The sequence below is a fragment of the Oxyura jamaicensis genome, chromosome 4 (genome assembly GCF_011077185.1).
Source record: "Oxyura jamaicensis isolate SHBP4307 breed ruddy duck chromosome 4, BPBGC_Ojam_1.0, whole genome shotgun sequence".
Taxonomy (NCBI): Eukaryota; Metazoa; Chordata; class Aves; order Anseriformes; family Anatidae; genus Oxyura; species Oxyura jamaicensis.
Genome location: NC_048896.1, coordinates 65,746,586 through 65,772,315, shown reverse-complemented (window position 1 = coordinate 65,772,315; position 25,730 = coordinate 65,746,586). Strand labels below are relative to the sequence as shown.

Here is a 25,730-nt window from a genome sequence, read left to right as displayed (position 1 = left end):
CTCAAAGAAGTAAGGTAACTAACATTTAGCTGTCACAATGGAGAACCTGAAAATATTTCCAAAGATGGCAATCAACACTTGTTCTTAATCATCTTAAAAGGATGTATGGAATCTTGAGGCTTTTTCCCTCTTCTTTCTCTGGCTCACACTTTTCTATCTGTTTTAATATTCATTTCTCACTCTTTCCATGCAAGGTGTTCCTTCCAAGCTAGCACAATGCACTCCAATAAAGAAGTTTCTCTTTAGGAGGAAGGATGTGAAAGCATTGTACACATTTTGCCTTAGATACATGTTCCATTACTAAATGTGCTTTTGTACCCATGGATTGGGACTGTTGCTGTTTCACCCTTTTGAGTAGCCTTCTGGAATAATCTTTCAAAAGCTTATGAAGGGTACTCAAAAGAGATGAGGACTGTCTAACCTCCCCTGTTCTAGACAAGGGTGCCTTACCAAGCACTTAAAAGGAGTAGCACTGGGCTTATGCACAGAGGGTGTGGGAGTTAGAACCCACAGCTGAACTGTAGTATTCTTGCCACTTGTGAAGCCAAAGAGGAGGATGAGGTCAGTCTTGACAGTAACAGCTTTTAGTGGAGCTTTCTCCTTTGTGCATGCTATGGAAGCACATTCAAACAATGGCAACACACAAACCAAAGCATTTATATAATTTCACAGCCCCCCCTTACATATTAAATGTCAAAACTAACTTTAAACCATCTTGCTGTGGAAACCTGGACTGCAAAATCAGCAAGATTGAAATGAACTCTTCAAAAGTCTGTACTATGCTTCCTCTTCTCTGGTTCAGGACGATCAGAGGGAATTATTTGGCATTGCAAAGTCATTATTTAAAAACTTACTGCCCCCAGGAAAAGTTGTAATAATAACTATATAAGGCCATCCTTGAATAGGATACTTAAGCACCCTGCTGAAGTACAATAAATTCAAATATGACTGTAAACTGCCTTAGTTTAGCGGGAGGCAGAGGAGAGATTTGGAGTTGATGTCATTCATTTCATTTCCAGAGCGCCACACCAAATAGAGGGCTTTGTTCTCCAAAGCTTACAAAGGCTCTCCTTCTAGATACCTCCCTGAGTGCTAGCTGTCCCAGAAACAAATATTTCCCCACAAAACAAAGTGCAGAATAGAGTTCAAACTTGTTTGTCTGTGTCCTGCCTCCTTACAGCTTCAGAAAGGAGTAACTGGAAAGAACTACAGAGGGGTTCTTGCAAGTCTGAGGCAGAACCATGCTATACAGAATTGATTACAGCTGGGAATACCCAGGGGCTCATCAAAATGGAGAGGACTGTAACAAAATCATAGCTGTAGGCTTGTCATTTTAATGCTTGTTAGGAACCATGTGTGGCTGCTGGAAAAAGAGGGCAATGGTGCTGCTCTTTAGGGTGGTCACTCTCCTGTACTTAAGGAAAATGAGACATGAAATTCAGGCCACAGATGTCCCCTTGTTCAACAACAACAAAAAACAGACTGCTGAGAAAACCTTATTCTGTAGCTCCTCCACATGCAGTGTTTGTTGTATAACTGCCATATTGCAGCAGCTAAGCATCTGACTAAAAGAAAAAGTTAGGCTGTGCTTTCTAAAAACAGTTATTACAAAAGCTACCTCCACAGCAGGCAGCATGAATGCAGCTTATGCTCAGTGCAGCAAACACCACCCTGCACAGCTTGAGGGTTAGCTGAAGGCAAAAGAGCCTCAGAGGCTTTTAGTGAGATCACATCTTATGGCCATTAAGTGAATGGATCCTGTACAGGTTCCATAGCATTTCTCAGTATTGCAAGTTAATCATTTTGGAATACTTCCAAGATCTGAAGTTATCAGAATAAAGGTTTGTGAACTATCCAATGGGCACTCAAAAGCAAATTCATCCTTGATGTAAACTCATGAACGTAAACTGGGATTCAATTTGGTTTAAAAAAAAAAAAAAAAAGCTTCCTCTTCTGAAAGGGTCACCTGTAGATCAGCTGCTGGTCTGCTCAGTTCTGAGTACTAGCTATCATGTTCCTAAACTGCACGTGGAACTGTAGGCACATGGATGTTCATTTGAATGTAGGATGTGATCCTGCCTAACAGAGAAGTCCATGGCTGGATAAAGGCTTTGATGTCCCTTGCAGAACATGAGATTCAGCTTCCTTCCACAACAGTTCTGTACTATCTGGCAGCTGTTAGAGGCTCTCTCATTTAGAGGATCCTCTACATACTCCACTGTTCTTATCACACCCTGTTTACTGGGCTCACTTACAGCTAATGGTATAGCAATGGTACAACACTGTAAGTGTTTAGCTCCTGAACCAGCTAACTGGCATTTGGGTTTTCATCTGAAGTTCTACGTTGTCTGATTTGTCACGTATCTCCACCCCTCAAGCTATTTTGGAGGTTTAGCGTATATGTAAATGTCTCAAAACAGTTGTAGAAATCCCTGCCAGCTTCTCAAGGTGGGATTGCTGTTCACCTCATCAATTTCCATCTGAGCAACCTGTCTGTTAATCAGTACTTAAAAGCCCCATCAATCCACGCAGGTGGCCAGGATTTCAGTGTGTTTCCCACTAGAAGATTCCTGAAGGCTGATATAAACTGCACTGCCTCCTTTATAAGTAAGTGGTTTAGCATTTGATTCAATTAGAAATGTTTTACAGAAACAGTGCTAGTTTCTGACCTGCAGGTGTCTGAATTAAAAAGAGAATTGTGTTTTGTTAGAATTATTTAAGCTGCAGAAACAATACAGCTACGCAGATAATTACATTAGCATAGAAAAAGCATGTGTCCTTGCAATAAATTAGAAAAAGCCAAATAACTGGATGAAATAAGTCTCACCACTGCTTATATGCTTTGCAGACTCCACCTCTGTTTATAAATTTTGTCTTGTCACAGGTCTTGCCCCTGCTTTATGCAAACATTTATTCCCATAGAAAGCCTGCCTCCTGCATCTTCCACTGTCTCTTTAACTTGTCACACACTGGGACCAGGTCTGCTTTGACTCACTTTTCATCCTTGCTGCTGCCTCTGAAAGTTCTGGGAATTTGAACTGTACAGCTCTTGCAGCTCTGTAAGTATTTTGCCTACCATATCCTTGGAACATACTGCGTAACAGAGCCGTACCATGCGGTACAGTGCTATGCATGGGCTAAAACAACGATTTTCCCTTCCAGCACTTTAATGAATTTCACGTTCCAAGAAATTGCGAAAACAATGCACTAGTAACGAGCCATGAGCAACCCAACTGTACATTGACAATTAACAAAATATGCTAAGTGTCAATTCATTTCACAGCATCATTCGATTTTGCTTAGCCCCAGCATGCAGTTCAAAAGTTTTTGGCAGCAAGTAGCACCATAAATCATAACTCTCATGGCATCTGTTCCTCCCCAGAACCATAGATGGAGTTCGGGATTTGGGGTAGGTCATCAGCACAGCTGGAGTCTTTACTGAACCACCACATCAATTTTCAAGTCTAGAAACCAGAAAATGATAAACGGATGTGTAAAGTATCTGCTTCCTGGTTCCAAGATGAGCATAGGCACGAAGTGCTGGAGGAAGAGTTTTTTGACAATTTTGATCACACGTGGCAGATGAATAATTTTGAACAAAGGATTTCCAGAGACAGTTCCATGAACTCTACGTACAGTAGTAAAACAAATGCATCTAATTTGCTTCTCCAGAACCAAGTTCTGAACAGGAAAAATGTTTACCTTTTAAGAACAATCTCATTTGCTATATTTGCATTTGACAAGCCACGAGAAAGATATGCTGACAGTGCAAGATAATCACTTTCACAGTGAGCGTGCAAAAATATATTTGCAGTAGTATGAGCTCCTGCTCATTGCACTCTGAGCCTGCAGCCTGGAGCACTGCCTGTTGACATTCTGCCAGCCAGTCATGTGTACGCTTGCTGCAAAATGTGTGCTGTACAATTCGGAAACATGGCAAAAGAGTGCTGAAAAAGCTTTGAATGCTAGTTTACTAGCAAACTCCAAATACTGGCTTTTCTATAGATTTACACCCCTTTACTTTCCTTTCTTTCTGACAGAGTTCTTCATTTTCTTTAACAATGCTATAAACACAACATAGTGAGCAAACCAGAAATAATTGTGAGGAAAGCAGATTTAGGTCCACGGCAAACCACAAATAGAACTGAAACTGGAGAAGCCATGTTCACAGTTTGATGCAGAGACAACTGTGCCTTTCTTCATACAACATACCAAGTACATCTCTCAGTTATATACGACACCTACATCAGGAAGAGCTGCACCTCCTTCACTTCCCCCTTTGACCAAGATGTAGTGGTACACATATGGTACTAGTCAGCCACCTGCAACCCTGTAATTGTTGCTGCAGAACATTGGTAATTATTTTAAATGTACTGAAAGGGAAGGGATAGGTGAGGAAAGAAGATGCTACACACGACAGCTAACTTGCAAACAGCATCTGTGAGGGGCCCTGACAGCAAAATAGCACTTAAAAGTAACTTTAGCATGACTAGTCTCAGTTGGATCTGTGCATGCAGGCAAAGCTTTCTGATTGCCAGCTGCAACACTGAAGTTGTGTTAGCTGTTTGCTGATTAGGGACTGCCCTACCTTTTGTCTCCCACTAACTGCTAATCAGGGAGTGCTGTACAGCTAGCTGGTGCTTGGAGAGCAGCTACATAGGTGGTAGGCAGGAATAAAGCTGCTGGAGTGCAAAGGTTGTTAAGAGGCAGGCAGCAGTTTTTGTAGCAGCATACATAAAAGAGGTGTAGAAAGAGGGGGTTAGAGCTGTGTGAAAGTGAGGCTGTGGAACAAAGCGCCCGAGTTAGTCCCTTCTTGGGTAAGTTAATACCTTCTTGAGCTTTGTCCTAGCTTGGAGCTGTAAAAAAAAGTTTAGAAGAATTTGTAATGAAAACACTGTTGTACTATTGTTTGGTTTAGTCATTTCCAGCTAGGTTGGGCGAAGGGCCTGTCTGGCCAGACCAAGTCAAGAAGAACCAATTGTACTAGAGATCACAGAAGTGGTTGGTTTAGTTCCTAATATGACTTTGCTTTGTTTGTTCTGATTGGTTGCATAAAGACTGGGCTTAACCCATGTTTCCATGTGTTTTTATTTTTAAATGAGTCATTTAAAAGCTCTATTGGAAACTCTTTTTTTCCTCCTATAACTGAAAACTTTTTTTCCACTATTGCTGAGGCAGTGAAAATAAAGTGAAAGTTAGGCAGGAAGTATTTCAGCGGAGCAGTGGGCTAACTTGCTTTTTTCTTCTAGAGACTGAAGTGCTGACTGTTCATAGAGCAGTTATTTTCCTACTGAGCTGAGTGTTGCAGTGTGCAGAAGTGAACATGTGAAATTAGGGTGGTAAGAACTTGGGTCTTACGCGTTTGGGTATTGCTAAAGATTTCTCTCTCTCTCTCTTACAAGTTGTTGGTTTTCCCCCCCTTCATACTGTGGTACAGTTATGCTTTAAGGTTAAAGGCCTGAAGTAGGTCACAAGACCAAATGGAAGTAAGTATAGTCTTTTGATTTCACCGGTTACACCTGAGTAGCCTTAATCGCATTTAAAATACGTGAGTCAGAAACAGTCTCTTTAGTCTCTTTAACAAGACTACTCTCTAGACAGGCTGATTTCTCCATGCAGCAGCTAATGGTTAAACTTCTGGAAGCAAATTGCATGTTTCCGAAATTAAATCTTGAAATGTTTCAGATAGTGTTACAAGGTCTGGGTCTTCATGATCTTAATTAAATTTTTTTAAAAAGAGGAAGACAGGACAAGTGGGATCCATATGCAAAGTGTAATTCCATACCAAATCTACAGGATGCTACTGCATCACGTCATTACAGCGTTAAAGCAAGCCACATCTTTCGCTGCACATAACCACACCCTTGTGCAAATTCCTGAGGAAAGCCATGAGGCACTAGATGGAAGGCAATCTAGTCAATATCACTTGAAATCAAGCAAATCCTTTCATAGGAAACACGATTTTGATGCTTCTCTCCAATGAAGTGATGGCAAAGCAACTGCAGCAGTGCTGTACACAATGGGGACCTACTTCTGTCTGCTGCCAAACATCTGTGCTCTTAACTTGGACTTGCTGCCAATTTCAGCCTACTTCCTGACGGTGCTCGGCACTGCTGCAGACAAAGTGCAACAGGAAAGGATGTGGGGGAAGGGTTGCTATCCTGTCCCCCACTGAAATTAAAAAAAAAAAATCCCTGAGACATATGGTCTTGCATAGAATAACCATCAGAGAGAGCAGCCTGGTGCAGTGTCAGGTTAGTGAGAATATTCTAATTATACAATGTCTAAGCAGTGCCTCATTTGCAGTCGCTGAGTAAACCGAATGTAGATGACAAAACTGCAGGTCGGAAGAGATGCGTATTTTAACAGCATCAGAACCTTTACCCCCAAATTACTAAAAACAACCCCAAGGCCATTACTTATCAAGTAATGTAAGTAAGAATTGAGACAAACTGTTATTTTCCATAACAGGAAAGAAGTTGTTTAGGCTCTTTTTTTTTCAAAAAAAAAAAAAAAAAAAAAAAAGGAAAATCTGTCTCAGAAACTTATTGCTAAGGAAACACTAGATTGTAGTTGGAGTTGTGCTTCATTTTCAGCAAGTTTTACAGTGCTTCTTATGTAACAGAACTGATAGCCATGCAGAAGAGCTGACGAGTCTCATCCGAATCACAAGGCATGCTTGTGCTCACGAAAAGCAGAGCCATGTCAGTTAGGTTGCTGGCTTCTCCATCTCTCTGTTCTCCAGGAGAACATTATAGGGTTGGTAATATGTCAGAGCACGTCAAATTAAGGGCTGCACAGCAGTGAAGGGTAGAGCAGAACACGTTCAATTCCAGGCCATTGAGTCCCTTTAACAACTACACGCAGTAATTCCCCAAACTATCTACTCAGTCTCAATCACATGGAAAACATAGCACAACGGTAGCTCTCATGCTTGCACTGAGTGCAGCTTGAATATTAGAGCATCCAAGTGGATTAAAGAGGATGACTGATTTAATCAGAGTAATTCTTTTAATGATAACTTGTTGCGTTTCTCCTCCCCCCCATCTCCTTAAACATTTAATAGTTGGCTTCCTGGATTCCCGGTGTATAAACTGAGCATATTTTCTTCCTACAGGAAATGATCCAATTAAGTTGATGTATAATTGATAATGAGCTGTTTAAGCTGATGTTGCTCTTTAAGGGTCTTCACAGCATGAAATCCCTTTGCCAGCCCTTCTCCCCTCATGCATAGCTCAAGGTGTAATGTAAGGAAAAAGCCGGGAGGGGAGTGTTGGTGTGTTCCAAGCAAGGTAAACAAGGGAGGAATTTCAGCTCTAGTCTGCTGAGCCAGCTTGGAGCAAAAGTATTGACTACTTCAAAATAATTTAGTTCCTTATTACTAATCAATAATCAAATTGCTTGCAGTTTTGGCCAGTGAGAGAGGAGCAATTCAGACAGAAATGGCTCAGTAAATGCCGGTATTACTAGCTCAATTTAAGAACTGAGGACCAGTAGTAACTTAGGACCGCACCAGCACAAAAGCCAGCACAGAGCAAGGAAGTCCTACTGGTAGCATACCTAATGCAGGTTTCAGAGGCTGATGAAGTGAGGCTGGAGCATGTTTTTGCGAACTAATTGCAATGGGGTTTACGAACCTAATGGCCTAAAATCATTCTTAAGGTCAAAGAGCTGTTGCCTACTCTCAGTGTAGTTGGCTGCCGCTTGTTAGACTTTTGCTCTCTTCTCTCCACTGGCTCCAACTCACCCTGCAATGTGTGTCGCTTACCCCCACAATGCCTCTGTCTCCCTGTTGATTTTGGGATAGGCTGGGAGGTGTGCAGGAACAGGCTGACTTCTCACAAAATCTCATCAAAAGCCTGTGTGATCCCTTTTGCTGCTGAAATGCTGAGGCACGAGTGCAGTAACAACACCTGTCATGGCATTCAAGAACTCAAGTGACAAGTCAGGTGTTCAGAGCTGTTGTCTGCCACTGCTGCAGGTGCTTTATATAGGGGTCCACTTGGGCCCTACTAGCCTAGCTGTGCAGAGTCTGTACAACCCTAATGGCAGGAATGCATTGTCATGCAGAGATGGGCACAGGAACCATCCAACTGACACAAATCCCCCAGGTATTCCGTAACTTTTCCAGAGGGCTTTTACTGTCTGTTCTTTACAATCAGAGCAGCTTTCTCTATGTTATCAACAAGACTTTTACTGGAAAGAGTTTTTACAATTAGGCAGTAAGATTTTTATAGTGCTGCCTTCTCATACCACTTGAGCAGGAATCTGCCTCTGGTTATGTTAAGAATACGTTTATTTTAAAGGACCCTGGATACATTACAGCCTTTGTTCAATTTTTGTGTTCCTAGTATGCTCCTTTTATGGTTCAAAGTAACCCTGCTTTGGTGTTCGATTTGACATCCCACAGACACTGAGATCTCCTCTCTCCCAGGAGAGGTGGGTACATGAATAACCTGAGGAATCTTCACTGCATGGGGTAAGGTGCCAGGCAGCAAGTGGTGCAACTAATTTCAGTGCCAGCATTTCCACAAAAAGCATTTGGTATAAGCACTACTGATAGATGTATTACTCTGTTCTTCCAAGAACTGTTCCTTCCTGTTGTCCTGTCTCTTCATCTAACGGCTAACTGACCTTCTTCCTATTTCTGTCAATACCCTTCCAGTCAAGGGATTTATAGAGCTGAAGGCAGTAGGCAAGGTACAGCTGTAGGTAGGTTGTCCAGACAATGAGTACCTTGCCCCACACCTATGCTCAAGTTCAAGACCTAACGAGTCTTTCATTTGGTTGCAATATTAACTGTGAATTTCCAATTGTTTTTTGATCAAGTTACAACTTTGTGTTAAGAACTAGATTTTTTTTCCCATGATAGGCTTTGCCAACTTAGAACCAATTTAGCTTCAGATGTGCAATAAAAATTCTTCTACCTAATGCAAGTGCTCAGCTTATATGCCTTGATCAGTTTTTTTTTGTTTGTTTGTTTTTTCCCCCCACTGTGTTTAAGGATGGTTGTACCTAAAATGCCCAATTCAAAACTGAGCACCCACAAAAAGAGATAAACACTTGTATTTCTAATACCTTTCAGGTAGAATTCTCAATAAATTTTAGTAACAATGCAAGGTAAAACAATTCTAGACAGAAATGTTTTTTAAACTATTTCCTCTCAAGTTCTCCATGTGTCAAGATCCTGTAGTCGTACTAACTAGTTCTGAGGGATTTCTGAAATACAAAATATATTTTAACTTCAAGCATTAAGTGCTGCCAACTCACTTTAATACAAAAATGTTTTGAAGTCTACTTCTAGCTGCCATGTATTGTAATAATGTTACTGAAGCGAGCTCCATTAATTTACCTTCTTACAGGCCTTGTCCAGTTCTGCCTGCAGAGACAACCAGACAACTTTCATAAATCGGTAGGACTTGTGTTTGTGTAAGGGGAAGAGGAAGCAGAGATCATTATCTCTTCTTGCTTTTCAGAATGGGGCACATAAAAGCAATTCTGACTTGCCTAGCTGTGTGAACCACAAGCACAGAAACGTGTCATGAAAACGGGCAAAATATGAAAATATTGTAGGAACAACTGGAAATCAAATGCCATACTGATTGACAGTGGAGCTGTATGGGGGTATTGCAGGCAGGCAGGAACTTCAGCCTGATTAAAAAAAAAATAATAATAATGGGGTAACAATCTTCCAAAGACAAGCCTGCCAGCAGGTGTAACATGCACAACAGAAGCAGGGAAGGCTGACTGTACCACATACTGCCCCTGCATTCAAATACACAGTCAAATACAGATGGGTTAGGGCAGAGAAGCAGACAGGGTGCTAGAAAACATGTGGAGCTTTCCAGCAAGGGAGCAAAGACCTTATTGTCCACTGTAATGCTCGATGTGTTTCATTCAAATGGCAGCAGCATCCTGGCTCCCAGAACCTTAATTTAATCACTTATTCTCACTGTTCCTATAACTTTCATTTCCTAAATGATGAAATAAGTGTTCATAACTGCAAAATTTCCTGCTTCCATGAATAAAGGCATCTTTTGCTCGTGTGCTTTACAGAGTCCAGTACTGTTCCTGCATTACAGGGAAGTTAACCTGATGCCTGATAGGTTTCACAAATTTTTCCAGGCTGCCAGTCCCACAGTCCCCAGTCACTTTGTGGAAACTGATTCTTCAGAGAAATTTGGAGTGTCTGAGCTATTTAATGAGGACAAAGTCTCCACAGTGTTTCTCTCAATAAAGGTTCTGGTTCAGGACTATACGTGGCAAGATGCAATTGAGGCACCCTTGAGTTAGCTTGCTTACAGACTGGGTCCTGACTCTGCTAATCTCCTCCCAAAGCTGCTCAGTACCCGTGTGCCTGATAGCTGTATAGACAAGTGCATCCTCACCAGCCTCCCCCAAAGCTATTTAGGAAGGTGGTAGTTTGATTATGACAGACTGACTCAGTCCTAACAATGAAAATGGAAACTTCCTAAATGGTTCTTCAAATATAAATTCAACAACAACAAAAGTTTAACCTAAATAATATAGGGGAGGAGAAGGGGAAAAAGAACAGTTTTATTGTCTTATATAGTACTGAACTGTCACATGCTGATATGAATTGTGCAGTCTGAAATCCTTTCAGTTGACACCGCTATGCATTGCTCGTGAGGCCATACTCCATGTAATTATCAGCCAAACTGCATCAGTAAACTGCTCCTGATAGCATAATAACTTGCCTTCAGTGTTTTTCTTTTAAGCTCTACACTTCTACTCAGATTTATTTACTCTGACCATGCTGTTCAGTCACTACTTGATAAAGTTAGATACTAGCAATACCAGAAGAGCTGGAAACTTCAAAAAACAGACTTAAAGAAGTCTGTGAGGAGTTTTTAATCGTTTGTCAGTATTACTTGAAAGAAACGCAACACAATGTGGAGGTGCTTAAATCCTTGAAATTTCACTGGCCTTTTTATCAGAAGTAAGAAGGTCAAAACACAATACAAGCTTTCAAAATTTGAGCTAAGTTTTCTCTAAATCTCCAGGGGTCTTAAACATTAATCCATGGTCATCATTAAACATATTTCGTGCATCTGTCCAAAGAAAATAAATTGTAATAATTTCTTAGACCGCAAGCAACTGCAGAAGCAAAGCAGGTTGTAGTAGATCCTGTAAGATAAAGCTTGTTGCTTTTTTCCACCAACAAATGAAGATGACCTGTTCAACATTCTGTCAATTTACCAGAAGTATAAAATCAGAGCAGCCAAAAATTTGCAGCAGAGAGTGCAGTAAAGACTAATGTAGTAGAAGCTCCTCCTACAATTCCTACTGAATGTTTTTTGTTGTTGTTGTAGTTTAGCTTGAGGGTTTTAATTGCTGGGTCACTGCTATTTCTGTAAACAGTACTTTTTTTTTTTTAACAAGAAATGTTAAATAATGTTAACAGAGGTTTCAGAACTGCACCTTTGATGCTGCACTTCGAGCAATACTTCTGCATGTTTGTGACTTGGTTATTTCCTCTTTGTCTCTTTTGAAATTATACTTCCCTTTTATGACAGTGTGTCTCTTTCAGCCTGTGTTCTTTAGCTAACTTGCAAATTGAAATGGATTTATAATTGTGCATAATAAGGAAAACTGTGACTATTTTGTATTTGATTAGATCTTGCTTATCGATTTTATAATGCAATGAGAATGAATTGTCACAATCAGTCAAAACCCTTTCAATGGAAATTGAGTTATAACTACAGCATACTAAACAATCATGGTAATGTGGCCACCATGTGCATTAATGAAACAGGGAAGAAAAACTATAGATATTTCCCTCCACACATGGTGGTAAAAACAAGGATGATGGCAATGTGTCATACTCCAGCTGCTTCCAACAAATACGTTTAAAGTGCTTTACTAGAGAAAAGGAGAGTCTTAAATGTCGTGACAGGAAAACGAAACTCCGGTTAGATTCTGTGCTTTTCAGGAAGCTGGAAACAATATTCAAGCCCCTAAAAGCGCTCAGAAGGTATCACAGTTCTAACACTGTTTTTGTGTGATCAGTTATCCAAACAAATGAGACTGATTAATCAAAGACTGAAGCAAGTTGATATCTTTCCTACTGGAGAAGTTTTCTCATGCTCCTTTGTTATCAATTACAACATTTTCTATAGGCCCAGAAAGCCACAACATAGTCTTTTTAAGGACAGAAATAAGCAGCAAGCTGCATGTTGAAATGTCTGTTACAGCTACAATCTGCTAAACAATTCCAGAGTTAAGTCACAGTGTAAAGAGCAGGCTATGTTTAAGCTATAGAACAGTTTCCTTTAAGTTTGCTGTTTCTGCACAGTCCCTGTCCTAAACTATTCCCTTAAAAACAAGGTGCTGCAATTAGGTGCATCTTTGCTCTACAGCCATGATATGCATACATCTGCTATGTTTACACCTGGGATTTTCATGAGTGCCAGAAGAAGGTGGACTGAAGCTTGTGCAAAAGCCATCTGCCAAACTGACTCTGTCCACATAAAAAGACAGTGCTTGAAAGCTTCTGGGAGGAACAAGACAAATAGTCTGAGACTGCCCAGAACCACACTGATGAAAAATAAGGGAATGTCAGACAGCGTGCAGGATACACTAACCTTCTGTATATTTTAATTACAGAATTCTCAAGCTGAGCTCTTCAGAAATCTCAAGAAATTGTACTCCTGTTGCCTTCTCAAAGAGCAAGAAGAGTGGAGAAATCCAACTCATTGAAGGGTCCAACCTGCAGGTCAGTGACTCTTGTTTGAAAGGACACTCCAAATGCTGATGTCTTCTTCCTTTACCTAGTTCTACATTGACATATGCATTTTCAGATTTAGAACCACTGGAAATGTATTTGCTTAATGAATCGGGACTAAATATTTTGTTCTTATAGATAAGTCTTTATCTGGTAGCTTCAAATGTTGCATTGCTTTGTACTAGCAGAAGAACTGATTTGTTTAAGTATTTAAAATGGCATAGATTGAGATTTAAAAAAAGGAGTACCACATGGGGTGTATATAATTTCAGGAAAATAAATGTCACTGCATGAAAAGGTTGATTATCTCTCTTTAGAATGTGCAAGGAAGCTTCTTGAATTGCATTTATTTTAAGCAATAAGAAGGAAAAAAAGTTGTTTCATGATGCCGTTAACTTCCACAAAAAACACACTATTCAAGGGAAGTGATAAATTCATGACTGCATAATATCCTGTATGTGAGTAGTATCCTTCATTTATTTAAAATAGAGGAAAAAAAAAGGAAAAGGAAATGAATTATAACTCTCAGAAAAAGGGTTTCATTGTTGGTTTTGACTTGACAGTAAACTTTTTTCCTTTTTTGCTGCTTATGTGCAGCAGCAGCACGCTTAACCTTGTGAAAGGCACGTGACCTTTAGCTAAAGTACAAGGCAAATAAATTAGGTCCTTTCAACCTAAGGTGTCTGCTTTAAACGTAGCTACAAAACTGTACGCCCCTGACCACAAACTAAATGTTCCTCTTGCTTTGATTCTTGCTTGCAAATCAGGGTAAGCAGTTGAAGGGCCCCATCTCACTGATGGGAGTTTGTCATGGCATGTTGAGTGGAAAAAAAAAAAAAAAAGGAACTGAAAGCCTCATTACTTACAAGAAAAACAAGCAATTAATGTCAAGGCTAACGTATATATTTAGAATGCTTCTCAGTATACCAAGATTTTTGTAATATATATTTGTCACTCATTCTTAATAACTTTAACCAGTTGTTCTCAACTCTGTTGGAGTAGAAGTCTCAACTTGTTTTAGATTAAGCCTGTAGCAGCCATTCCTCAATGCCAACTTCCTCAAACCCACTGTACTTTATAGAGCTGGGAGCTATCAGACTCTATACGAGGTCTTTGCATTAAAAATTGCAGGAGCAGCAGGCAATGTTTATTTACACAACTGCATCTCTGTGTGTAGAGCACAATATATTGGTATTACACATTTAGGAACCAATTCTGCTTGGAGGAGCAAGTGGAAGTGGAGAGTATGCTATTATCTTCAGGAAATGTTCAACTTATTGCCTGATACTCACAGAATTGATGATCCCCTTAAGTGCTTGGAATCCTCCAGTGACAGGGAAGACTTGCTCTTTTGTGTCAGCAATTTTTTCAAGCTTTGAAGAGAAAACACATGGAAACACATGAATCACTTGGCAAATGAAGCTCTTTAAATGACTTTTGAGCCTTAAAATATAAACAGATGTACAAAAAAAAATACACACCTTTCATAACTCTGCAAAGAGAAGGAAAAAATTGGGTTCCCTCTCTTGAAGAAACTACCCATGTTTTTTCTAAATGGGAGAATCTGTGAGAACCTATTGCAGATAACAAAATGGTGTAGTAGCTATCCATCATGTCAAACAACGACAGTAAAAAAAAAAAAAAAAAAAAAAAAAGGCTTTTAGGGCCTGTATTTCAGCAGTAATTCTGCATCTCTTTCCAAAGTTACTTTCTTTCTTCACTCTGCCTTACATTAAAAAGCCTTTCTACATGCCTTTATTATAGTAAAGCATCTCTTGTGCACTGCTCCCTTTAAGTCACGTTCACACTACAGAAGTAGCTACAGGGATGATTAGGACAGCTCTGGCAGAGAATGGCAGATCTGGAAGAGCTTTTAATTGGCGAAAGACATCGATCCTTTTTTTAAAAAAAAAAAATAATCTTTTATCCTTTTCATAAGGTTGTTACATGTTCTGCTTAAAGCTTGTCTATAGCTATGCAGTTAATGCAAGCTGCAGCCTAATCTGGTTACTGTCTTAATGGAAGGTTTTCCCTATGTCCCTTGCTGCAGGCAGATACAAGGTAGCGAGGGTATTTCTGGCAGTTTTTTTCTGCATCAGAAGTGCCACCCGCACATTCTGTTCATGCCTGTATATGCATTTGAGTGTCTGCTTCCTGAGCCAGAGAAAATATTGTACTTCCTAATGTAAGTAAAATTTATTTATATATTATTTAACATGAAACATGTAAAACCCTGTAACAAGGTATGGCCTAATAATCTAAAATAGTAACGTTCTTACCTGTTGTTGCACAAAATCGAGGACACCAACACAGTAAACTCTAGCACCCAGATTTCTGGATATCTTTGCCTGTCGGGAAATAGAAGAGAGGATTAAGTATTTCTTCAGTCAAAAGGCAACACAAGCTCTTCAGAATACAACGTGCATTTTCACCTAGTGCTCACCTCCTTCTCTGCATACAAGGGAATCTGGCCATCTAGCTTGCCATCTGTCAATGCAATGATGATACTAGAAAACTTTGATGCTCCTTGTTTCTTAATTTGCTCGTTGGCCTGAAAATAAAAAAATATATATTTATCAAACTTAAAATTATATCTGAACTTCTAACCAAGATGTCTCTTCTAAGCTAACATGGCATTTGAAACAACATGCTGCTTTATCTTCAAACCCATCTCTTCTGACGATCCTCTGCCTTCCTTTTACATGTTACTAATGAGGAAATCATTTGTCACTACGTTACAGTTAGTAGCGAGTGCATCTCTGAAGTGCTACGGCCAGTAGCTGATCAGTTCTTGAAAAAATCTGATTCCTTCAGGATGGATGCTTTGACTTTTGAAGCTCACATTTCTTTAAACCCACCATAAGGTTTTCTCTGCTACCCACAGATTTTAAATATCAGTCAGAAGGTTCCAAGATGTAAGAAGAGTGGCTTACCACTACCATTTTTTAAACAGCAACGAACTTCTGTTTGCCTAGCTTTTCAGCCCACAGATGATAATTACAATCTTGTCTCTACAGGCATAAAGGAAGAAAGTAAGTTTCTATCCATAACCATGAAAGCTTAGATCCTCACCTTATTCCTTACCATCAGGGCTTGAGGCTTTCAGCAAAATGACCAAGTGTACTTTCCCTGTTTATCTCAAGAAAATGTAAATGGTTCAAAAAAATTCTGTAAGTGGTTCTAAAATTCTGATCTGTGCTGTTAATTGTCAATGAACACCTTCTTTAGAAGGCACTGCTATATGTGCAGCCCGACAAAGCTGTGTGTGAGTATTTACCATGTAACTGGTATTCTGTGTCAGCTATTTGATCTACAACAAAGAAACACTCTCTGCTGCGAAGGATTGAACTGAAGAAATTGCATATGGCAAATTCCTGCAGTGGCCGGTCTGCCTCCTGCATGGGATCTGCTTGGTGTCCGGGCAGTCCCGGGACCACAAAAGAGCCAGAAAGATTTGAGTGTAACTCACCAGAACATAAAATCAATCAATTTATGTTACAGATTGTTCTCAACCTTTGGGTAACACAGAGGATGTTTGATTGCAAGAGGATAAGTACAACCTACCTGTTTTAATCCTTCATGTATGTATGTGTCACCTGCTGGTTTCACCTCCTCCAAATCCTTAAGACCTTGCTTGATTTTCTCTCTGAAAACAAAAAGGTTAAAGATTTCAGCATTGATTTACAGTGGGGAAAGATGTTATTTTATTGATGGAAAAATTTAGCATTTGTCATAAACGAAGCCTGAAATTAAAATCTATAAAACACAGCATTTAGCTCTGTGTGGAGGCAGATCTTATATTCACAACAGAAGCAGCACTGTGCTAACAGTTTAAACCTAAATAACAGAACATGCCTCTGTGAGTCAAAGAGCTGGATTCAGGTAAAATGTTTCAGAGTAGATGCCACAAAGAAGTGACCAAACCTCAGCATTAAAATGGCCCAAGAAAATTATTTTTATTAAGTTTACTTCGTTCAGTTAAACTGATTTCACTTCTGGTCACGCTGCAATCAGAAAAGGAAATCCCTTAAAATAGCAGTTGTATTTCTAGTTAAATCATCCTGGTCAGTCTGTGGCTATTTAATAGGGTAGGAGAGAACTGCAATAATTAAACTATTCTGCTTTACAAGATCAGTATTGATAGGCAAAAGCAGCATTTGTGGGGCACCTCTTTTATCTAAGGAAGGGGAGTAGCAGTAAGGATAGCGTTAAAGATTTTTTCCAACTAAATCTGGAAGTTCTTAATTCTTAAACAAAGTTCCAGTGAACCGCCCAGAAAGTTGCCCTAGGAAAAAAAATAAGTAAAGACATGACATGGGGCAGAACATATAGAATAAATATAGGTTACAATGAGGAAATAAGCAGGGGTGAGGAGATGGAGGGAAAATACATTGCAGGATGCATGAAAGCTTTCCTTAAGGCAAGAAAAATGAGAAAGAATGCATATGCCGCTCTGCCTGAATGCCACCCACTAGGCATTTGTTCCGCTGATGGGGTTCCTCTATGTTTAGAAGTTCTGTTCCAAAGTACAATCCCTAGCTGCAATAAGCTCCCAATCACAGGATCAACTGATACAATTAAAAAATAAAAATAAAAAATGTCTCATTGAATGTATGGAGAAGAACAAGTTATGTAAGATAATACAGTCTGTTTGATCCAAATATTTTATATTCAGCATCTATAGAAACAACTTGAAACTGATTATGTATGAACGCAGATTATAAACCACATACTTAGTGCTTGCCAGGATGAGTGGCAGCACATCACAGGCGTTAGCGTTCTGCTGCCAAGAAACAAGCAGCAACTCAAGTCCCAGTTTTCTGAAACAGATTTCATTTTGCAAAAATAGCTTTTGTACAATCAGTTCAGTTTTATTTATCTAAAATGTCTTGTGACCCAGCCACACAGAAATCTCTGGTGTTTCCAGGCCTCTGCCTACAAGGGGTTCCAGGAAAATCTTTGGCAGCAACAGCTTTTTTAGCTGCAACTTAATCAGTCACCATCCCTTTTGGGGCACGTGTTACCAGATCAGCCCAGCCAGACACAGGGAAGCTCCATCCCTGCCTTGGGGGGGTCAGGTAGGAGTAAGCCCTGCTCCAGCTGTCACAAGGCGAACGCAGGACTTGTGGCCCAAGCAGATGCCCCCCAACAAGCATCAAGAGAGATCAGCCAAGTCCTGCCAAAACTCCCACCCAGGAGATTTGTAGGAAGGGTACAGGAGCTCATCTCTGCCTAAACCTCTGAGGTAACAGGACCCTCTACTCAGCCAACTGTAGTACTTGGAAGCCCTCTTTCTTGCACTGCTGTGCTCTCAGAACTCTCTTCTCCCTAGTTTCGATAAAGAGTTGTCGTAGCCACAAAACTCTGCAGAGAAGGTCTGGTTTTATACGAAGCTCATCTGTACTGAAATAACAAAACCATGACCTCAGCCTGGTGTCTGGACACCACTGCACTACAATTCAATAATGGTAATAAAGGCTGGATTGCCTTTGGCTTCGTGGTTTAAGTCAGACAAGGGAGGAAGGTAGAAAAGGCAAAACAAAATCAGCAACTTGCAGCCTGTCTGTGTTTGGGCTGAACAATCACAATTTTAATATCTCTTCTCCATTTGGCATATGTGCAGCATCACACCTCTGTCTTTTAGAAAAGGCACATTTAATTTGTTTTACATACCCTGTCTGTTCTCTCTTATAAACTTTGCAGCTACTTCAGATAACGCTTCTAGTAGCAGGCAGGCAAATGCAATTGTGGCTATAAGCACTTTGTCATTTTGATCCAAGGGTTCTTTTGGATGATCTTGTGAACTTGCGTGAGCAGGAGCTGTGGGTAAGAGCCCAGCCCAGATGAACTCAGGAGAGGTGCCGGGTTGAGCCGTGCCCTTTGGGGACCTCTGCTGTGCTCTGTCTCAGCAAGCAGGACCTTGTGCCAACATTACACAGTCCAGCTGGAGAGGCTTTGTTTGCTGCATGGGAGGCTGTGCCAATTCCTCTGGGAGGCACGTGGGCCTGTCTACAAACACCGCTCCCTGCCTGGGCCAAAGTCTACAGCGAACTCATCTCCTACCTTCCATGCCCCAAGACAGGGTGCTGCAGAACTGCATTTAGAAATTAAACCAGACCATTTAGTAAAGAGAGATTACAAAGCAGCCTAGCTTTGCAAACAAATCAATTTAATGTAAATTAAAACATAGCAACCTTCCCTTACCTGAGCATGCTCCAGAATTCAGATTTACTTAAATACTACAGGGAGCTAGATACAACAATAATAATTATTTTGCTTCAAATTGTAAGACTCCTACATGTGCTTTGAATAGAAGACAGATAGGCACCAACTTTCCTGTACTTTATATAAGGAGCAAGAACACAGTCTCTGTGAATGGCTCTGCTTTGGCAAGCTTCTTGCACCAAAGCACAGAGTTTGCTCTCACGACAGAGACTGAATGTGCCAAAATGTCTTGCTAGGTTACAGGATGGTCATACTCATCTTGTCTGTGGGCAGCAAAGGAATATTCAGTGAACTCCATCAGGCTATGGACAATCATGGTAACGTGCAGTTGGTAATGCATCAGGTACTTAAGGGTCTGATTTTTCCACCTTCAGTAACATAATCTTTCTTTATCTCCAACAGAATCAGCACAGCTAGTTCTGGCCATGGACACTAGTCAAGTGCTACAGAATCAGGCTTACAGAAACCTGAAATTCTGCTGGCCAGCATACAGCTGGCTAAAGAGAATGCAGAAGACATTGACATTTGCAAGTGTAACTGCTTTTCTGAGCAGCTGCCTTTTTAAAAGTGGTAGCATAGCTGAGCCCCAAATGCAAACGCACAAATCTTTGTTTACCGGTCTGTATACAGTTTCCAGTCAAACTTCACTGGGGAAATGAGCATCTCTACAACAGTAGTTTCCATTTGGGTGTTACTTTTGTTCCAAGTATTTGTAACAGAATTGTGTGTACTGTGGTTATCAGTGACTTCTCTTTGCAGTTATTCACATAGTGCCAAAAAATGGTGATGCAGGGGCGTTAGTACTGTGGTGTGGGTTTCTTTATATCCACAGCTTTATATATAGGAAAAAGCAGCAATCAGTTTGTGCAAACAATTAGAATGCTTTGGCTTTTTAAACAAAAAAGGCCTCCCCACTTTGAACTAACTGCTGGGAATGAGTTGTGGTTTCACAAATTGCTAATTGGTGAATTAGCAAGTGAGTGAGGGGAAAAACATCCCAGCAAAGCTAAAATGCATGTAAACTAACAAGGCTGGAACATCCCATAATCACGCACACCCATCCCTGATACCGTGCTGTGCTTAGCCTGCTCACCTCCTGTTCACAACAATGGGAGTTAAAATTGTAAGTCATTTTTAACTTCAATATTTAAAGTAGCAGCTGTTCCAGCTCTATCTATCCATTCTTACTCATGTAGATAAGGTCAGGTCACAGTTACTGCTGTCTCCCCTCCACCTTCCTTTTAATTCCTCCCAAACATGCGCAAAACAATTGGCAAACCTTGTATTTAAGAAAAGTCCTACAGAGGAACCCACAAGAGCGTAAATGGGTTCTTTCTATGCTTTAAACTAGGTTTCCGAGAAAAACTTGACTCTTTGCACTGCCTGAAGTGTGCCATGGGCACGCAACGATAAAAAAGGCATTTGTGCTCTGGTGGCACAATTCCAGAGCTCTGCCCAAGTGCTCTGTGTGGTATCAATGCTGACTCTGAGTTTGATAAGGAACAGACTACTGACAGGGATTAAGAGCCTATTGAAATCCAGAGAAAGGGTCTCATTGACTTGAGCAGTCCTTGGAACAGGCTTAAATGTCCTCTTCTGACCTCTCTCAAGCCATCTGGAAAAATGGCTTATAACCTTGTCTCTCTCTGCAGAGAGCAGCTCCAGCATCCAAGTGCAGGCCGGGGTGCAAACACTTAGCTGTTCTCAAGTCAGACCACTTTTTGAAGTGCTTGAACAGGTTGGGGCTTAGAACTGTGTCCTCAGACAGACTACTTCTGGAATGTCTGCCTCCTTTTCTATAGGGCAAAACATTTGTCTGTTGCCAAGGTCAGTTCTCTTCAGTGTTGTACTTGCTATTGTGTATCCTTTACTAAAAAAACAAAACACCACCAACCTGAATGAAAAGGACAGATCATGTTTTGTATCAATTCCACTAAAGGAAACAGAAAGGAAGGACTAGCTCACTTCCACCCTGCCACAGTTCATTAACATGATTTGTAAATGATTTACCCAAATGTTCCAAACCCAAAAAGTTGTTCATAGGGCTTGGCTTCTGGACAGAAGGGAGACTGAGGGTGTGTTGTTTTGACAGGGCTGAAAGGATTTCTGAAGGACCCAGGTGATTTGAGGGCACTGCAACTGTCCTCTGCTGAAAGAAGGGATTCCACAATATGGTTTCCAGTTCCTGTGGTTTCAGTAGTTAATTTTGCAACAATCTCTCCTCTACCTGATTTTTTTTTTTGCTGCTGTTTCCCCATCACCTATCCCTGACCTGTCATAGCTGCTAATCATTACTTCCTCTTGAAATCAGAGCGAGTAGCCTTGCATTCCATTGCCCTTAAAAACATCCACAGAAAGGAAGAGGTCAGGTACCTCTAGACATGCCCATTGTGTCACAAAGATCTGTCACCTTTCATGTGGCACAAACTCTACCATCTAAAACTTTTTTTGAAGTCATGATTAGAACATACACAATATGAGATAATGGGAAACATTACTATTGTGTGCTTTACCTGGACATAAACACTGAAAACTTTTATCTAAAGACCTTGCTTTACAGAAGTACAAGCAAAAATAATTTCTCCTGTTGTGTCAAGGAAGGTGTAGAGTCATACAAGAGATGAAAAACCATCAACTCGTAGTTGGTGTGCAAAGCAGCAGCAGAATTCACATCAAGAATTTTTCTCATCCCTCTCCTTTTCCCTTTTACTAGGTTCTCCATTGAGATATTCACTAAATTAAATCCAACTCTATACCGAGGCCACGTGACTGACCACCACTTAAAGGTATCGGTTATTGTTCAGTATCTGTTACTGTTCCTCTGATTTAATAAGAGCCCTTGGTGGGGAGAGAGAGAAGGGAATTAAAAAAGCAGTGCACTAACCTGTCTCCAGTTAATGGCATAATGACTTGTGCCTGGGAGGAAAACACGATAAACGATAATCTCATCTTGGGGCTTTTAGAAGGGGAAAGAGAATAAAAAAAAAACACAACAGTTTAGACAAATGAAATGTACACATGCACAGCATTCCATTCATGTACTCATTTATTACTATTGTCTTTATCCTCTAACTTCCAAAGAACACACTTCTGAACTAGAAAACAAGAATGAGAAAGGAACTGAAGGATTTCTGCCCATCTCGTTTCCTTTTCCAGGCATGCATTGAGAATGAAGTAGCAGAATTAGAATTATTTTTCTTTTCTTCCTGACTGAACTCCAAATCAATACATGCTGAACTTAAGAGTTAAGAACTCGTGTGACCCAACTGAATGTGAAATTCATAGATTGTTTTCTACCAAAGTATAAAAGCTGTGTTTCCATCATCACTCGCTGGTATAAAAATAAGTTAGGGCCATGTGCTCACAGTGCGCTGTTGCTCCAGAGCAGTAAACGCAGACACATGCACAATTTAGTTACCCCTTCTTAAAGTTTGATCTCAACACAAAGTATATTTCCAACCACGCTTTTAGGTCATAAAATCACCAGAATCAAAGCAGCAGTACTGTCTGGCTTTTTCAGCTCTAGTGAAGTGGCATGACAAACTCTTTCAGAATTAGTATGTTTGTCTCTGACATGGAGTTGTGCCACTTGTGATCGACCTCTGTAAAATCATCCAGGGAAATATCATTGTACAAAGCAACACTATATGAAATTACTTTTAATAAGGAATTATATATGTTTTTTGAGAAGCCCACCTGTCTCTTAGCAAGATTATGAGGAGTTAACTCCAACTATCAGTGGAAAAATAAATCTCTTAAGAACTGATGTTCTGGAAGGCCAAGACAGTAACTTTCCTAAGGTAAGTTTTAATATCTGTCCTACCTGCCTTGAGTTTTTATTCATGACAAGATATTTGGTAAATTTTATAATTCATGATATATGTGTATCAGCACTGATTTATTGGGTTAATATTAGTAAAGACAACACTTGTAAAGATAAATGACTATATATTTTCAGTTATGTTGTATCAGTGATGCAACTTACAATTATTGACATCACGGAAATAAAAGTTCTGGGGAAACCTTTGGCCACTCAGAACTTGGATTTAAGATCCAGTCTTGTAGTCTGTTGAGGTACTGAATATATTAAAAAAAAAAATCTGAGATGCTCTAAATGAAATTATAATCTAAGTTGTGGGTTTATGAGTTGTTTTAGTTGCCACAAGCAGCTGCCAAACAAACAGCTGAAATCCCCACGTCTGAATTAGATCACTATCTATCTAGCCCAAGCAATGTGAGACTTCCCTCTTTGAGATGCAACCCTCTACAAGTAAAAACCTCAGAGTTACCACTTAACTAACTTGAACTGTCCTCTAACTAACCATGAATCTGTCCTCTTCGCAAGACACCCCATTTCTGTTTTGTGTTCCCAGCACTTGGACTCCAGGATGATGGAGGAGGGCAGGAACAGAGCTTCACTGAAACATGCATGCAACAGGCTAGCCAAACTGGTGAGTAGATGCAAACAGGTCACACACCTGTGAATTAATTCTTCAGGTGAAAACTTTAGCTGCGGACCAAAGCAACCTGCTACTGAAGGGTTCCCTGTGGTTCTGCCCACACCCGTTCTCTTCAATTTAAGAAAGGGTAGGGTCAACTATGTACCCTGTTTAAAAGTGTACTGAGGCCTGAAGGGGGCACAAAGGCCCTATCAGCCCTCAGAGGGCACAGTATGAACTGCTCAGACTCCCACAGGAGCTAAACAATGGATAGTCCTGCTGTGAAGGCTTAGTGCCACGTAAGATTGAGCATGCAGCAGCCAGACACCAGGTCAGATGCTCTTAGGTTAGGTTGTCTGTCTCTGCACTGTTGTTAACACTCCTTTGGTGTGTAAGGTCAGTGCAGTAACTTACCAACTAAATTATTTTAGATAATGCAGTCAGACCACTACACAACTGTTGCAGAGGGCATTCTGATTTGGCTGCAAAAGATGGTGAATGGAAGGATTTACACTGGACAAGCACCACTCTTTTAGGGGGGACAGATCTATTTTTCAGTTCTTGTTGAAAAAGAAGTGGTGCTACAGTGTCCCCAGGCTCTCTTCTTTTTCTTATAAACTTTACAAATTAACTTTCAAAAGCTCATGTGAGCCATTTGTTTAACATGAGACTTGCTTTACAGATGATGGATGTAGGCACTGTATTAAATTATGCAAGCCTATTTGTATCCCCTTATTATTAGCAAGCCAAGATTATGCTGAATTTCTTTTTCCAGAGCAAAAACTGCCACATCTGTCTCTGTATTCTTGGAGGTTTTCTTTGTTTCACTCTTTAAAAAAAAAAAAAAAAAAAAAAAGGCAGGATGCTACATCCCAGTCACCCTCAGCTGTTTGTACAGTTAGCCAGTGTTTACAACAGCCATTTCTGCAGCACCACTACTTGCCAGACAGTACTGCGAGCCAGTTAAACATAAAGTTGATTACATGTACGTATGACACATACACTGTTACCAAGGCACAAACTTCCTGTGTATTTTTCTGAGCTTGAAAGATACTTCCCCATTTTTCACCTGCGCCACACATTTACATACCAACAGAGGTGTAATCGGATTGCCATCTTTATCTTGATCTCTAAAAGCAGTATACGTGAAATGCTGTATGAGAAGTATCTCTCCCTGTGGTTCAGGGAAAATATGTATGAGAAATATTTCCCTGTGGTTCAGGGAAAAATAAAAGCGGAAAAAGAGGAATTCACCCCTAAAAGTACTTTGAGAGACTTAAATGTTTAAAGATGCTTACTGTCGCCTTTTTACTGAGTTCCAAACACGAGAAAATTAAGGGCAAGTTTCCAATATTTTCTCGCAATCAGGGCATTAGAAGCCAAACTCTTAACGTGTTTGTGAGAGGGATCTACCGGGCTTACAAAAACGGGGCTTTCTCAAGCTATCCCAGAATTAGAGACACTGCAAGGAACAAAACGCACCTCACAAATCTTTCCGTCAGTTGATGCACAAAATCAAATATCTCGTGCCAGTTCTGTGCTACGCTCCCAGACCTAGAAAGAAAACCAGAAGCGTGTGAGGTGTAAGCCTGAGTTATGGAAAGGAGGGGGGACGAAGGGGGCATTTCCAGCGATACGCAGTCGCCCAGGACCGTTTGCTCCCCTCAGGACCCCCCGGAAGTGCCCGGGCGCGGTTTTGGGGCCGTCTCCCGGCGGGGCAGCGAGCAGCCGCCGAGCCCGGCCGCCGCAAACTTCCCCGCCACAAACACCACAGCCGGCAGCTGCCGCGGGGGAGGGGCGGCAGCTGCCCAAAAAAAAACGGCCACCGCCGGCACTTTTTTACTCAGAAAACGCCTTTTTACCTCACAAAAATAAATAAATAAATAAATAAATAAATAAATAAAGTAAAAAAAAAAAAACAAACACAGCGCTGCCCGCTCGCCTCTGCGGCGACCGTGAGCCCGGTGCGGCGGCCGTTGAGTGCGGTGCGGGGACCGTTAGCCCGATGAGGCGAGCCCCGTGCGGTGACCGTTAGCCCCGTGTAGGGACCGTTAGTCCGGCCGGGGCGGCGAGCCCCGTCTGGGGGCCGTTAGCTCGGTGAGGCGACCGTTAGCCCCGCGTGGAGGCCGTTTACCGCCCCCACAGCCCCCGCGCAGCCCTTACTTGTCCAGCACGAAGTACATGTCGAAGGCGCCGTGGCACGACGGCTGCTCCGGGGCCGGGGCGGCGGCGGCGGGCGGCAGCGGGAGCAGCAGCAGCAGCAGCAGCAGCGGCGGCGGAGGCGGCGTTGGCAGCGCGGGCCCCGCCATGGGGCCTCGAGG

The 25,730-nt window shown here is 41.1% G+C and overlaps 1 protein-coding gene across 1 annotated transcript in view; it reads right to left on the bottom strand.

Moving 5' to 3' along the window:
* The window catches only part of ANTXR2 (ANTXR cell adhesion molecule 2), a 110,961-nt gene extending 85,237 nt beyond the window's left edge, over positions 1–25,724 (bottom strand). The window contains exons 1-7 of the mRNA XM_035323979.1: positions 25,573–25,724; positions 24,892–24,963; positions 21,855–21,926; positions 16,310–16,391; positions 15,189–15,296; positions 15,025–15,093; positions 14,038–14,118 (exon numbers count right to left, since the gene is read on the bottom strand). Coding sequence (XP_035179870.1) covers positions 14,038–14,118; positions 15,025–15,093; positions 15,189–15,296; positions 16,310–16,391; positions 21,855–21,926; positions 24,892–24,963; positions 25,573–25,718 — 630 coding nt within the window. The 5' untranslated portion in view covers positions 25,719–25,724. The remainder of the gene's footprint in view (positions 1–14,037; positions 14,119–15,024; positions 15,094–15,188; positions 15,297–16,309; positions 16,392–21,854; positions 21,927–24,891; positions 24,964–25,572) is intronic.
* Positions 25,725–25,730: the final 6 nt, after the last annotated feature.